Below are 13,831 nucleotides of genomic sequence, written 5' to 3' on the forward strand. Positions count from 1 at the left end.
TCTTCTAATTCTTCATGTGTCTATAAATGGCTTTGTTTCCTTCAGCTCTATAGTGCTGGTGACATCTAAAGGAAGATTCATTTCCAAAGGACCATGGACAAAAGTACTGGAGAAACTTGGAGCAGCAGAGGGTTTTAGGTTAAAAGGTAACTACTTTTTTAAAATATAATTTAAAAAAAAAAAAACACTTTTGATATATTCCCCCACCATGGTCCTAGTAAAGGGACCTTTTGTCCTGCTCCTAAACTCTGCCTTGCTTATTTCTGTAAGCATGCACTTAAAACATCCTGGAAACAGTCATTTACTATTCATTAATGTTATATCCAATGCAGCTTTGGATAATAGCATACAGTTTAATACTGTAGATGGAAAAAGTGTTCTGGCAATTGTTCTTAGAAGTAAAGAGTTCTTGTACGTTTTTTTTGGATTTTCCAGACTAGTTTTAAATAAAAAGGTAGTTTAATAAGAGAAATATTGGACTTTTTTTCCCCCCCCCAAATGCCTCAAAACAACATTTTTGATATTGTCTAAACTTATTTTTAGGTGATTCTCTCTTGAAATAAAATTATAGCTTGATGGCACAGAGCGTCTCAATTTCAGCAGTGTCATACACCTTACCAGAATACTGTTCTGTTGCAAATGTTTCTCTGATCAGTTCTAAGTAACTGTGAGCTTTTGTGCATGCTTTCCTTTTGTGTGTGTTATACTAGCTAATGCCTTTCCCAGGTGTGGAAGGGTTTTGAGTATAAACATCATGCAAATAATGTTAGTTCCAATGTTAGTCCAGACAGCTGCAACTGCAGGCTCTGAAAGGGTTTTTCCTCACCTCTTTCTTCTCTGCTAGGTATCACATAGAGGCTATTGTTAATTCATGGAAACATACAACATGCAAATACAGTTATAATTAAACTTCACCAGGAAAGTATTTCTTTAATGGAGAATACATAATTGGCTATTAGCCTTGCAAAGGCTGTATGTGCACTTGTGCTCATGTCCACCTGCATCTGTCCAACTGAGTGGGTGTAGTCACACACATGGGTGTATTTCTGCTTATTTGAAGCCGTGAAACGCTCCTAATGTATGTATATGCTCAATTTGCAGAAAAAATGGCTTTTGTTGGATTCAAAGGCAGCTTCCGCCCTGTCTGGGTGAAGCTGGTCACCGAAGAGGATTCAGCTAAAATCTATCAAGCACTACCAATTCCTGTGGTGAAAAAAATGAAATTATGAGGACACAATGCTTTGCCTTCTGGCTACCAGCACTGCCCCCAATAGATGGACTACTGACTGCTTACAAGAGGCAAATTGTCAGAGTGCTCCAGAGATGTAGCATTTTGTTGTTGTTGTTGTTGTTTTCAAAAAGAGACCTTACTGTAAGTAGCTAGAGCAGCCACGTGTGACGAAAAAGCATTCCTCTGTAATCAGCCTATGTTCTGTGATCATCAGCTACTGTCCTGCTGATTTGCTCATTGATACCATGTTGACTCTCATGTTACAAAGCAAGGTTTGCCTCTTTGTTTCTACAAGGTGCTAGTTTTTTAGCACCCTTGTGACCAGTGAATTTATGTGCTGCCTCTCAAAGGCTGAGTTCTAGATCTAAAGGCCGTTGAGAATTATTGTTTTCAATTGTTTCAGCCTCTGAATTGTCATAACACTCTTGTTTCAGCCTCTGGCTTGTCATAACACTCCTTTTCTTTTTCCACTAGCTGCTCACATAACCATGGAATACTAGTTCAAAGGCTGGCTGAAAATCTAAGATAAAAAGAGTATATTTGAATGATTACCCAGATGCTGGGAAACTTGACTGGACAGTAAGAATTGACCCTAAAGCTTCAAAGACATTCGATCAAGCTCTTTGAGGTCTTTCTGCATTGTACACGCTAACCCATGGCACATAGTTGGGGAAAAAATGATAGAGGAGTGAATAAAGCATACCAGTAAGGACTGATGAAACCGTATCTTTCTGCTTGCTCAGAAAACAGCGGTTCTCCTATGGATCTTTTTTTTTTTGTTAACAGTGGTTGCTCAGATAGGGGGTTTTCCTTAGACGAGCAGCTGTAGGCTAGCAGGAAAGAAGTGTCAATCAGCACCTACACTTCCTCAGCCTTTCCCATACATTCCCTCCATACAACAATATTCAGGACCAATCTGGAGGGCTTATGGTAGCCAAAGAGAGCATCCTGTCCAAGTCTCCAATTTACAGTTGGGAATACTAGGTCGCAGCTGACTCTGCCTCAAATAGGGTGAGTGTTTCACCTTTCCAGGGAGGTCAGAGGGAACCAGGTCAGGCTAGTCTGCTGTGTCTTGCTTTCCTATTGTGTCCTTAGGATAAGAGTATGAGTATCTTAGGCCTCCTCGAAGAGTTACATGAGGCTGGCAGGTCACTGAGATAGGCGTCTTTGAGGTCTTACCAGGTAGCTGAAAAATTAGAGTGGAAACCCCTGTAACTAGTGGAATATCTTGAACCTCCTTTCCCTCTTCTTCAAAGCATAATCTTGTCAGCTAAAAATCTGGCTAACGAAGGCAGATTAGTGTGTCCTGCTGGGACATCTCCTGAACTTGGGAAATTGAACATTATCTTGTAAAACTTTGTAAGCACTTATGGTATTCAGTGATATTTCTATCTGTTGCTCATAAACGGAACAGATAGATAGATAGATAGAAATCAAAGTGTCTCCTGTGGCTCTGGCTAGTCTAAGAAATCTAAGGAGGGATAAAATGTAGGAAGAATAGTTTTTCAGAGCACATAAAATTGTCAGTTTTGCCAATTATGTCTGTGTTTGTTTTTCCCCTTTGCCCCTCTCTTCCACTGCTACTACCAAAATTTTTCTAGTTGCTGATGGTTACTTCGTTTTGCTTTGTTTTAGAGCTCTTGTGACTCAGTTGCTTTTTTTCCATGGTATCCAAAATATATTAGCTTGTGACTAGAATGAAAGAGCACTGATTATGAGTGCCATTCCAAAGGCTGGGCAGATGTCGAACTCCATAAGCCCTGCCTCTAATTTTTAGATCAGTTGCTCTGAAAGACAAAACAGTCATGAGCAAAATTCAGATAGTGCTGTAGGTTACAGGCCCCTCAAGCCTCTCCTGGGTTTTGAAACTGGAAATGTTCTTTTCAGTCTTATTATATAGTTGTTTTGAACAAGTTGAATGTCATGTGTGTTATATTTAAGAAAAAGAAAAGAAAAGAAAAGAAAAAAGAAAGGATCCAAGCTTTCTCTGCCTTGCTTCTCAACAAGAGCCTCTTAAGGAAGGAGTCCTCCCTCCAGCACAATCATTTTTACTCTTGAGACATTTGTGACACTTCCAGAACAGGCAATGCATTTAAAAGGCAAAGAAGTATTTTCCCAATGTCTTATGATGGTTTTGGGATTTCATCCTCAAATCACAAACTATTCCTTGAAAAAGTTAGTCTCACTTATGTTTCAACCTTGATTATCCAAACCTCACTTATTTGACATTCTGTGATGGCCCAAACAGAGCCAGATCCCTGAAGTCTAGCAAATACAGTGAAAAAAATCATTGAATATGTTTGTTAGTCTGAGTTATCTAAATTTATACACTATCCTGAGGCAATTCTGTTCACATAATTGCACCTGTCACACTGTATTAGTGGAACACACATACTCTCAAGAGATGGACCAAAACAAGCATATTTCTTTCATGAACAATTGACAAAACTGCAGAAAGGAGAGCAAGACTCGGAATGTTTCTGGGTTGGGATTTGGTTTTCTACACCGCACCATGGGTGCAGGGATTGCCCTTTGTGGTGCACTGTTTAACTGGGTCACTAGCAGTTTCCCTTCCCTGCTCTTTGTATAAGTGTGTGCCCAGGAAGATCATGCCACGTGGGTCAATCCCCTAGACCGGTTTGTTCAACTACTACAAGCATGTTGCATTTGTGCTAAACTATAGCTTCTAATTTTACAGTTTTTGGAATTCTCAGGGTGAAATCATAAGACTTGGCTCTAGGAAAACTTTTTTTTTTCCTAAAAAAAATCTTATCTTATTAAAAGAAGAGAACTTTTAAGTAGCTTGTTCTATCATGCAAGGCTTGTCACATGGGGCCTGTTTGGAGTTAGGGCTGGGTCTCATGCTGTGAATACGTAGTATAGGATCAGTGCAGTCTTTTAGGCCTGATAGATAATAGAGCATCATAGCAGAGTGTAATGGGGCAGATACTCCTGTGAAATGCAAAGGGCTCCCATTGACGTTTATGGGATGAAGTCAGTGTATTACTCTGAAGGCAGAATTTAGCCTAATATCATCATCAATCAGCAATAGTTTTGTGCCATGTGATTACTTTTTAATATTTGACTGTTCTAGAATTTGCACTTGCACATCTTGACTAGTGAATTAACTGACTGCTTGTATTTGTACAATCTTTTAACAGTCCCTGCACAAGCTGCAGTTATCCTCTTTATAAGGTTTTACTACCACATATATTCTCATGTTTGCCCACACACACAGTTGCCATTGTAAGAGTGATTTCTTTTTTTTTGATTGGATTTTGTTGTTTTGTTTGTTTGAATGTTTGGTTTTTTGCATCTGTTCAAAGGCTTATATTACCTGTCGCCGAAATAGCTGGTCCTTTTTCGGAGTTAGATGTATAATGTTTTGTACATTTTCTTATAGACTTCCCAATGAAAAAGATAGATATATTTTCTATTTATTTATTACAATGGCACTAAGACAACTAAATTGCAGACATATGAAGCATTTTTACTGGAGTTTAGCATTGTCCAGGTTGTTAAGGAGGTCAGCAATATGTCTTTTCTGATAATCTGCTTTGCACTTGAAAGCTCTCTATGTCCGCAGAATGTGGTAATGCATTGACTGTCTATTTTATGATGACAAGAGCTCTTGGAACGTTAGTTCCAAAAGTCTGTGGCTTACAACTGAAACAATATGTAGTTGTTTGGAATACACATTGTTTATCAAAATAAATATTCAATGCAAATTTCTTATTTTATTTTGGTCTCTTGCCTCTTCAGTATCGCTCTGTAACAATGAACTGGTATTTGCTAGAATAGCTCCTGTTCTACCTAAGTCAGTTTGCTCAGTCTGTTTTGATAACTTGCACTCATGTGTCTCAGCTTAAATCTTAGTAGCTTGCTTGCCTAAGAAAATAAAACTTCTGCAATTATGCTGGATCTAGAGTGGAGAGAAACACACACAAAACTCCAGCACATCAGCTGAGAGAAAGGTACATAGCTCCTTACTTACTTCAAAAGACAGCATCTGGGGCCAAAAAAACCTGTGTACATGTTGGCTGTCAGCACACACTGTGGCACATTTGACTATTTGCCCAGTCAAACTTGTGAGATTAGAGACAAGGAGACATGAAGGAAAGGACATCGGAGCAGGAAAGTGGAGATTATAGTGGACAGAGAGAGGAAGGAGTTGGAAATACTAAGCTGTGCACAGAGAAGGTGAGGGATGAGGAAATGTAAAACAAAAAAATCAATGAAAAAACAAACTTCTTTAGTTCCCCTGTTCACGAAACTTTTTTTTCATTAAATAGGGTGAACATGGAGTAGACAAATATATGTAAATAATATAGAAAATATGTACATGTCAGGAGGTCTGCACAATACATGTGTATTGTACACATGTAACCAATGCATTACTGATATGTTTGCGTTCTCCTTCTTCTCCATAGCTGGAAAAAATAAAAAGAAAAAGAAGAAAAGCTGAATGCAGAGGCAACAGTCTCACCCCACAGCACCACTGCAGGGAAAAAAAAAATGAAGCATCTATTTAATAGTGTAACACAATCAAAGCTGGCAGAGTGCTTTCAGTGTTGAGAACTACAGAGGCTACTACGGGGTCAGGGCAGAGCTGGGCTTTCAGCGCCCTACAGCACTGCTGTGCAGCCGCCCTCCTGCTGCTGCCTTGTTCCTGTCGTGCACCCACATCCTTCCTCTCAGCAGCACAGCCAGCACGAGAAGGCTGTTACCCTTGATGTGGACCTACAGCCAGCGAGGCCTAAAATTATGATTTAAGTTTTTTTTCTTTAAAAGCCTGTCTCAGATGTGGGGAGGAGTCACATGCAACTTCTTAGCGCTTGTTCCGTCTCTCCCTGCCCTCTCTGTTCGCAGGGATGGATGGGCACCAAGTGCCCTCTGCAGCAGCAAGCTCTAGATGGCCACAGTCTCGTAAAGCAAATATTTCCTCTGCAGCCAGCCACAATGAGAGCAGGGGATGTGTGCGCTGCTCCGGCGAGGCAGCACGGCCAGGTGATAAAAATACAGCAGTGAGGATTAAACACAGGGACACCAAACCAGTTCCAGAAAGCCTCATGTGGGGAGCAAGACATGGAGCTGGGGGTGGGGGAGGCTCACCGCCTGCCCACAGGCAGGCCACCTTGCCTTCCACCTTGCCTCCTTTCTCACTCATCCCCTCATTCAGCTCGCCCACCCCTCACTTCCTTTCCACCTTCCTTTCCCCTCTCTATCCCTTCTCCGCCCTCCCCCCCAGCCTAAGGAGCAAAACTCTTCCCAAAAACCACATGGATCCTGGCAGTCATGAAGAAGACAGTAGCATCGGTTCACCTCAGCCTGTCGGCAGGCAAGTAGCTGTCCTTTACACTGGTGGCCTCTGGCCTGCACGTACCCCCAGGACTGCGGGATTTAGCGATTGGTTGGGTTTTTTTGGTACTTACAACACCCCGCAGGCCCATCTGAGGGCTGAGGGAGGTTCTGATGCCCCCCCGGGCCCGGTATCACCGCCGCAGCCCACGGCAGGGCCTTGCTGTAGGAGGGTGAGTGATGTTGCAGTGGGAAGGGGTCCAGAAGAAACCCTGCTAAATTTTACTACATCGGCCGTGGCGGAGCTGTCACATCGCAAGGCAAACGGGAGCCTGGCGACAGAAAGCATCAGCAGACCCAGGCGACTTGAATTTAGTGGTTGATTTCATGAAGATGCGTTAAAACCTCAAGTTTATGTCACTCACCCCATCCCCCCCCCCCCCGATAGTGCCTTGGCTCTCACTACACATATGTTAATCACAACAAAAAGAAAAGGCTCCCTTGGCACATAAAGCATTATGCACATATATAAAGGGGTCTGTTTTCCTCTAGGTACAGCTGAAGAGCTGTGTAGCTAGTGATGGAAAGGACCGACAGACGCAGGCATTGCACAGCACCCGGCATACCTCTGCTTGATTCCCTCGATAAATAAGGAACACGAAGGCGTGCGTGCATGCGTGCGTGCGTGCGTGCGTGCGTGCGTGTGTGTGTGTGTGTGTGTGTAGATTTCTATGCATATACAGCCATTAGAAATAACTTACTGACAAACTGCATACACAGCTGTTTGCAATGCATTACACTAGTTCCAAGTGCCACAAAACTTATTAGTATATGTATATAGTTAATATACGATAGATACATACTCTAGATGAATACACAGGAGAGACTATATATTAAGTTTATTGCCATTTACGTTATGCTTCATCGGTTAGGAAAGGACGAAGAGAGCGCAGCGGCGGCGGGGCTGAGCGCGGCGCCGGCAGGCCCCGGCCTTTCCCCAGCGCCGAGAGCGGCCGTTGCCGGCCCGCGCCTGCCCTCTCGCGGCCGCCCCGCGCTGGCGGAGCCCCGCCCTTCCCCTCCCCCCGCCCCGGCCGTTAACGGCCGCAGCTCGCACGAATTTCCCGCCCTTGGCACGAGGGGCAGGAAGGGCTTCCCTCGCCCTTCAGAGGCTCGCAGCGAGCCCGGCGGCGGTCGGGCGGCCGGCCTTGTTCTAAGTTGTCCACTGGAAGGTCCCACAGGGCGCAGAGGTCTTGGAGGGAAGGGGATGATTTTGTTTTAGTACAGCTGTAAAGAGGAGCAATGAGAAAAAAAAAAAAAAGGGTTGATAACACCGTTGGCGCTGTAACTGCTTTAATGTCCACTCAGTCACCCTTCAGCAGCAACCCCGGCGTTCCTCCCGCATTGATTCCCAGCGTAATCCCCTTAAATACCCAAATAGATGAGAGCAAAGTAGAACCCCCAGAAGGACTGGTTTGGAGGAAGAGATTGCTGTGGGCTCACCTGTGGAGAAGGGACATATGGGGAGCTGGCTGAAAAGCATTGCAGCTTTCACAGCACCCAGCAAAACTTAAGCTCACTGTAGTTCATTTTTTTATAAATCAAATGCTTGGCAAAACTTCTTTTGAAATATGCGAGTTAGTGTATTATCTTACAAAACGTTTGAAATTAATATTACATCTTTATCTGGAGTGGCTGCCTTTTAAAAAGGCGGAGGGAATTTAGGGAGTAGTTCAGTTGTTTTTTTGTTTCCTTTTTTTTTCTTTTTTCCCCTTTTAGATGTTGCTTTGGACAATGGAAAAACAGGGGATGGGTTGAATCACAAACCAAGAAAAACCCAGAGCGCTTGGCTCTTACATAAATTCATTCTTAGCCCAGCATGACACTAATATTCTCAGCTGAGTGTCACAATCTTATATTTAGTCTCTTCTGAGCAGAAAGCAAATAACAGAGCTTTTGGAGAATTTTTCTCATTGCTAAAAAACTTCAGGACGTTTCCCCTCTTTTGCTTCACAGAGCAGCAGATGGGCAAAACTCACTGATCCACTTCTTTGATTACTCTCTCCCCTGCCCTCCCTCCCCAAAAAAATGTGCTAGACAATAATAAACATTGTTTGTCCAGTGCCCCAATTAAAGTCTTTTTATGCACCACTTGCAGGTCTTTTGATCAGCCAGTCTATCACCTTCCACCAGAAAAATTACGTCAATGCTGTTGGCTTTTTCAGCCCCAAAGGGCCATTCCAGTAACTGACAGAGGCTCTTCTGTCACACCACCTTCTTTCAGACCATAAGGACGGGGGAGGGATGTGTAGAAACCACTGCTGTGACTACACCCTTCCTTCCCCTTGCCCCTTGCACATCTTCTTCACAAAACACACCTTCAAAAGCTCCTTCCTACACTGATCCCTGAGCTGCGGAGTTGAATCCACCGTGCACAGCCAATGTATGATCTTAAACCAAAAATCCAGGGAGCACTCCATCACCTTATAAGTAGACTAATTCACAGTTTCTGGGTCTGATTCTCAACTGAAATAGCTCAACAGTCAAGAACTACAGCAGGATACGATAAGTGGCTTGCAATAAGAGAGCAGTGGTAGGACTCAACAGGAAATCATTCTGCAGAAAGCCCCTTAAAAATAAATCTCTTTCTTCTTTTGCCAAAGGGTTGAAAATAAGGTAGGGAGAGCTCATGACTAAGCTCCCAATACAACAATAATGTCAGCTCTTATCTTCTATGTTGTAACTGTTCAATGAGTAGTACAGGAGGGAGAATGTCTCTTAAAGTGCAAATGCCTCATATAAAACCCAAAGGATGTCACTTAATAGTGACACCTTAGGAAATCATTGCAGCTGATTTGGCTTTTAGTTCTGTTTGCTTCTCTTCCATCTCTTGCAGTTAGCTGTACTGTTATGTCATTTGGCCATTTCTTGAATCTGTTACAAACCTCAGATCTTCTCTGTTACAAACCTTAAGCTGATTTTCTCAGCCCATTTAGTAAGATCACCCTGATTTATCACTACTGACATAAATAAGAAGGTGGCTGAAATATATTCCTTACTAGGAATTTTCCAAACCTTACTAGAGTTATTTGAGAATTGAACAATATGGCTCAATCGGTGATGCTACATGGGAATGTGGGGTGGGGGTGGGGGGAGGGCAAAGAATAGGCTAGAAAGTGGAGTGAAAGTGGCCCTCCCATGGGTCAAGTTACATAGCTAATTAGACCACAAAAAATGCCTAGCTTCTGCATTAAATGCTTATAGCTAAAATAAATCAAAATTAGTTTCTCAAAATCCTCTACTCAGCTGCTATGTAAAGTGCTAAAACATATATCTATTTTTCCACTAAGCTCACTGGTAATGCTATCATATTATAACTACAATTAGCTAAAGTTCCCATAGTTATTAATATGTTTTACAGCAACAGAAAGACAACAACTGACTAGAAAGGACTGAGAAGTAGTAGGGCATGGTTATGGATATGATACGCAAGATGAATACTAAAATATTAATACAAAAGGGTTCTGTAATTTAACATATGTACTAGTATGGAACCTAACAAGATTTCGTTTTAGATGGGAGCATGAAAACAAACTCATTTTTTTTGCAATAGAATTTAAATGAAACAAAACTGCATTGAGGACCAGGGGAAAAAAAAGCATACGGGATGAGTTGCAGCACAGAGCTGGGAAACATTAAACAGTGATCACATGAACTCACATATTAAGGTTTTATTTCTTTTATTGATTCAGCAAGCACTCAGCTATGATATTTGTCAGTAAAAACTTATTTGTATATAAAATTATTTGTATTTAATGCACCCTTTCTCATTACAAAGAATTTATATAAGTTAGAGCAAGATCCATGTTACTTTGTGGTGATGTTCAATGAACAGCTATTTGTCTCTGCTAAAGGACTTGCACCTTGCAAGCAAATGCGTCATTCTTACTGTTCATCTCTTTCCAAAACATAAGGAAGTTTACCAACACATGCTGCCAACAAAGGCCATTTCCTGTGTACCTGAAATAATTTAAATATTAACGATTTCATAAGTGGTCATTGATTTAGCGCACAGAATTAGCGGTCACACCATCAACATAAAAGTAAGTCCAGGCTATTTTAAGGCACAGCTGAGGTTTATTTTTAAAAGAAGTACCTGCTACAGGCAGTTGAGTCAGGCCTACAGTCTTTTTTGGAGGTATCACTTAATTGCAAAAGAAATTGTATGCACACACACACAAAAAAAAAAAACAGTTATAAGCCTCATGACTTAGAGCAGCCTGGTCCCTGATTAGTGGTAAATCTGGGTCTATTATGTCCAAATGCAATAGGGCAGAGGCACAAAAAAAAAAGTCTGGAATAAGGGGGAGGGTGAGACTGAAGTTCCTGTTGCTGAGAAGTGCCAAAAGGTGAAGCATTCTCTTTCCCCAGTTTATTTCATTTTTCAAGCTAAGGACATTACTAATAGGATTATTATTATTATAGCCTCAGCAGGCACAGAGTCACTTGAGCATTAGAAATCCTGACACAGCTCACTCCCCTGCTGCTGTTTTGGACCCCGGGGTATCTGAAGGCATCCTAAGCAGGGATGAGTTATGGTATGCCACAAGAAGGGAATAGTCTGTCATTACAAAATAGTGCAGAGCCACATGGGATCTTCAGTTGAGTGGGAGCGCCCCCAACACCAACGCAGTCCCAGATCAAGGAGCAGAACGCCCTCCTCATCTGAACAGGGAGGCTTATGTGCTGCAGGACCATATATTTGCTGGCCTTTGCCAGGAAGGCTGGGAGGGGGCTGAAGCTCCTTTAAGCTGTTTCATTTCTCCCTCCCAAAAAAAACATGCCTATTTTCTGCTCTTAGTAGTATTTTCCTACAAGATTACAGCTGCATCACTCATGGCAGGTCTAGGCTGGAAATCAATTTTATTCACACCCCAGTTGCATGCGTTCCTTTTCAATTATTTATAAAGCCCAAAGGTGATCTCTGTGATAGTCTGGAGTGATTCTCGCTGCCATACTGTAGCTTTATGTGAGAAGTATGGCACCCTGCTTTTTTGTCTTTTGAAGAAAAGCAAAAGATATATCCCTTTGCATGTAAAAGGTCATTTGCATGACACAAAAAGTGCCATTTGTATGTATGGGTAACAAACTATTCATATGTCTGCAGACTCCTTGCAAAACTGAGGCTGAAGTAAGTGAACCATACAGAAAATCTACTGAAATCAGCAGTTTGCCTGCAACAATGCTGGACCCTTGAAAAAAAATGGATCATTTCCTCATGAGAAACTAAAAATTCTGTATCTACAGCTAAATTACCAAATCAGGTTTGAAAATTTGGTATTTGTATAATCCCAACAGAAGGTCTTAACAAGAAAACACATATAACAGAGAATGCTATGATCCCATCACATGTAGTTTGAAACCGTGACCTCAGCATATAGTGACTGTAGCTAAGTGAGAAAGAAGCTGGTACTTCAGCAACAACCAAGTTAACAGAAAGTATAAAGTAGTGACTGGAAATACATAATGACTAGAAATATCTCTTGCAGTATTTGTTAATAAAAACAGCACAGTATTTCAAGAAAAGTATCTAATGTTTGCGTAATAATTCAAAAATATTACCTTTTTTCAGAAATTCTTCATTAGAATTATTACTGTTAATTCGAGTGATGGGTAACATCCGCTTTTGATATTACAAAAGTCTATTGACACAATAGTACTGTTAGTTTACCCCCAGCTGACACTGGTATCAACAGTGACAATATTGCTATATTAAGTAGCATCATCTGGGAAACAAACAAAACATTTAATACTTGTCTTTAGATTAAGGCTGGAGGATGGTATAGCGTCTGATAGTAACGTGTTTGTTAGACTGATCTTGTAACTATTAATCAAAACTACACTGCATAGACCTTTTCTGCTGAAAATGCACAGTGTGTCCAAACAAGTGGCACTACCAGACTTTTCTGCTGGAAGAGGAAAAAAAACAACAATTAAAAAATAAACAGTGGAGAATCTTTCCTTCATGAGTCCAAGCAGTTCTGCAAATTTAAGTATTACCTGAATCCAACGGGTTTTGTTCCTGCTAAAATAACACAGTATGAAAGTCTAAGAACAGTGTCATGAAAAATTAGTTCATTTTATGTCTTGAAAATGTCAAGAGTTAAAAATATCATGGTACCGATGAATCAAGGATTTGTAAAAACAGAAGCATCTCCATGCGTGGACTCTTTGCATTTCTACAAGTGTGTAATGACATTAAAAAAAAACACTCTGAAAGAGGTAAATACTGTTACTCCTTGAATAGAAAAGGAAATGAGCCACAGATAAGATTTAGAAATTATTTCCAGTCTTTGCTATAAAACCCAACAGAACAGTGGCCAAAAATCAGACAAAAGTAGGTTGTTTCATATCTTAACAAAACAATTTTTTAATTTAAGAGTTCCTTTTTGGAGAAAATTGGAAGAGGTTAGAAAGAAACTGTGATGTACATATGAAGTCTTTTTTTTTTTTTTTTAAAGTCAAAGCTGATATGACTATTCATAAAAGAGATATACTCAATGAAAAATTAAAAATCCTGTTGGCTGAGTAGTTTTTGAGTGTGTCATAACAGAGTTAAAGATGGCATTTTAAAAAAGTGTACTTTAGCTATTAAGTGCATCAACAAAGCTAAAGACAACCTAAAAGAGAAGCTGCAAAAGAAATGGGAACCATCATCTCCTTGGTAGTATGAAGGAGATACCATGCAGCAGATACAGATACAAAATTGGTAATGGATGTCGTTATATAGTAAACTGCATTAGTATGTATTGTGTAAATCTTAGCAATGTAGTAATGACTGCATGTGGAATTATCATCATTTTTTAAGAGAATGTTGACATTACCCACATCTCTTAATTAGGAAGATTTAGTAGCTGGTGAGGATGTTTTGCTGTAAATTCAGCTCCAGCACTCATTCAGTTGCTGCACATAGCACTTCTCTTGGGTCTTCTGGGCCCTGGTCCAAGCAGCGCAAACGTTAACTTTCCTGCTTACTTTGCTTGACAAAGTCAAGCCCAAAATAAATAGGAGATGCACTTGTACTCTTCTAACTAGGTAGAAATTTCACTTTAAATTGAGTTTTTCACTGAAACAGATAAGGCATGCAGCATACATGAAGATTATCTTGAAAAAAGAAATCAGCTTCCTTCCAATATTTAATCAGAAATATTGTCAATTATAACCACAGCTAATATAACCACAAGTAGCATGTGCAACTAAGTCATTATGAAGCATCGCTGACAAACTGCTTTTCTCCTGAGAAGG

General features: G+C 40.9%; 1 protein-coding gene across 3 annotated transcripts in view; it reads left to right on the forward strand.

The window, feature by feature from the left end:
• Window positions 1-4,971, forward strand: part of CEMIP (cell migration inducing hyaluronidase 1) — a 122,737-nt gene extending 117,766 nt beyond the window's left edge. For all 3 annotated transcript variants that reach the window (XM_068959013.1, XM_068959011.1, XM_068959012.1), the window contains exons 28-29: window positions 46-146; window positions 1,102-4,971. In XM_068959013.1, the coding sequence (XP_068815114.1) occupies window positions 46-146; window positions 1,102-1,229 (229 nt within the window). In that variant the 3' untranslated portion in view covers window positions 1,230-4,971. The remainder of the gene's footprint in view (window positions 1-45; window positions 147-1,101) is intronic.
• The last annotated feature ends 8,860 nt before the right edge of the window (window positions 4,972-13,831 follow it).

Source organism: Struthio camelus, chromosome 12, assembly GCF_040807025.1.
Source record: "Struthio camelus isolate bStrCam1 chromosome 12, bStrCam1.hap1, whole genome shotgun sequence".
In the NCBI taxonomy this organism is placed as follows: domain Eukaryota; kingdom Metazoa; phylum Chordata; class Aves; order Struthioniformes; family Struthionidae; genus Struthio; species Struthio camelus.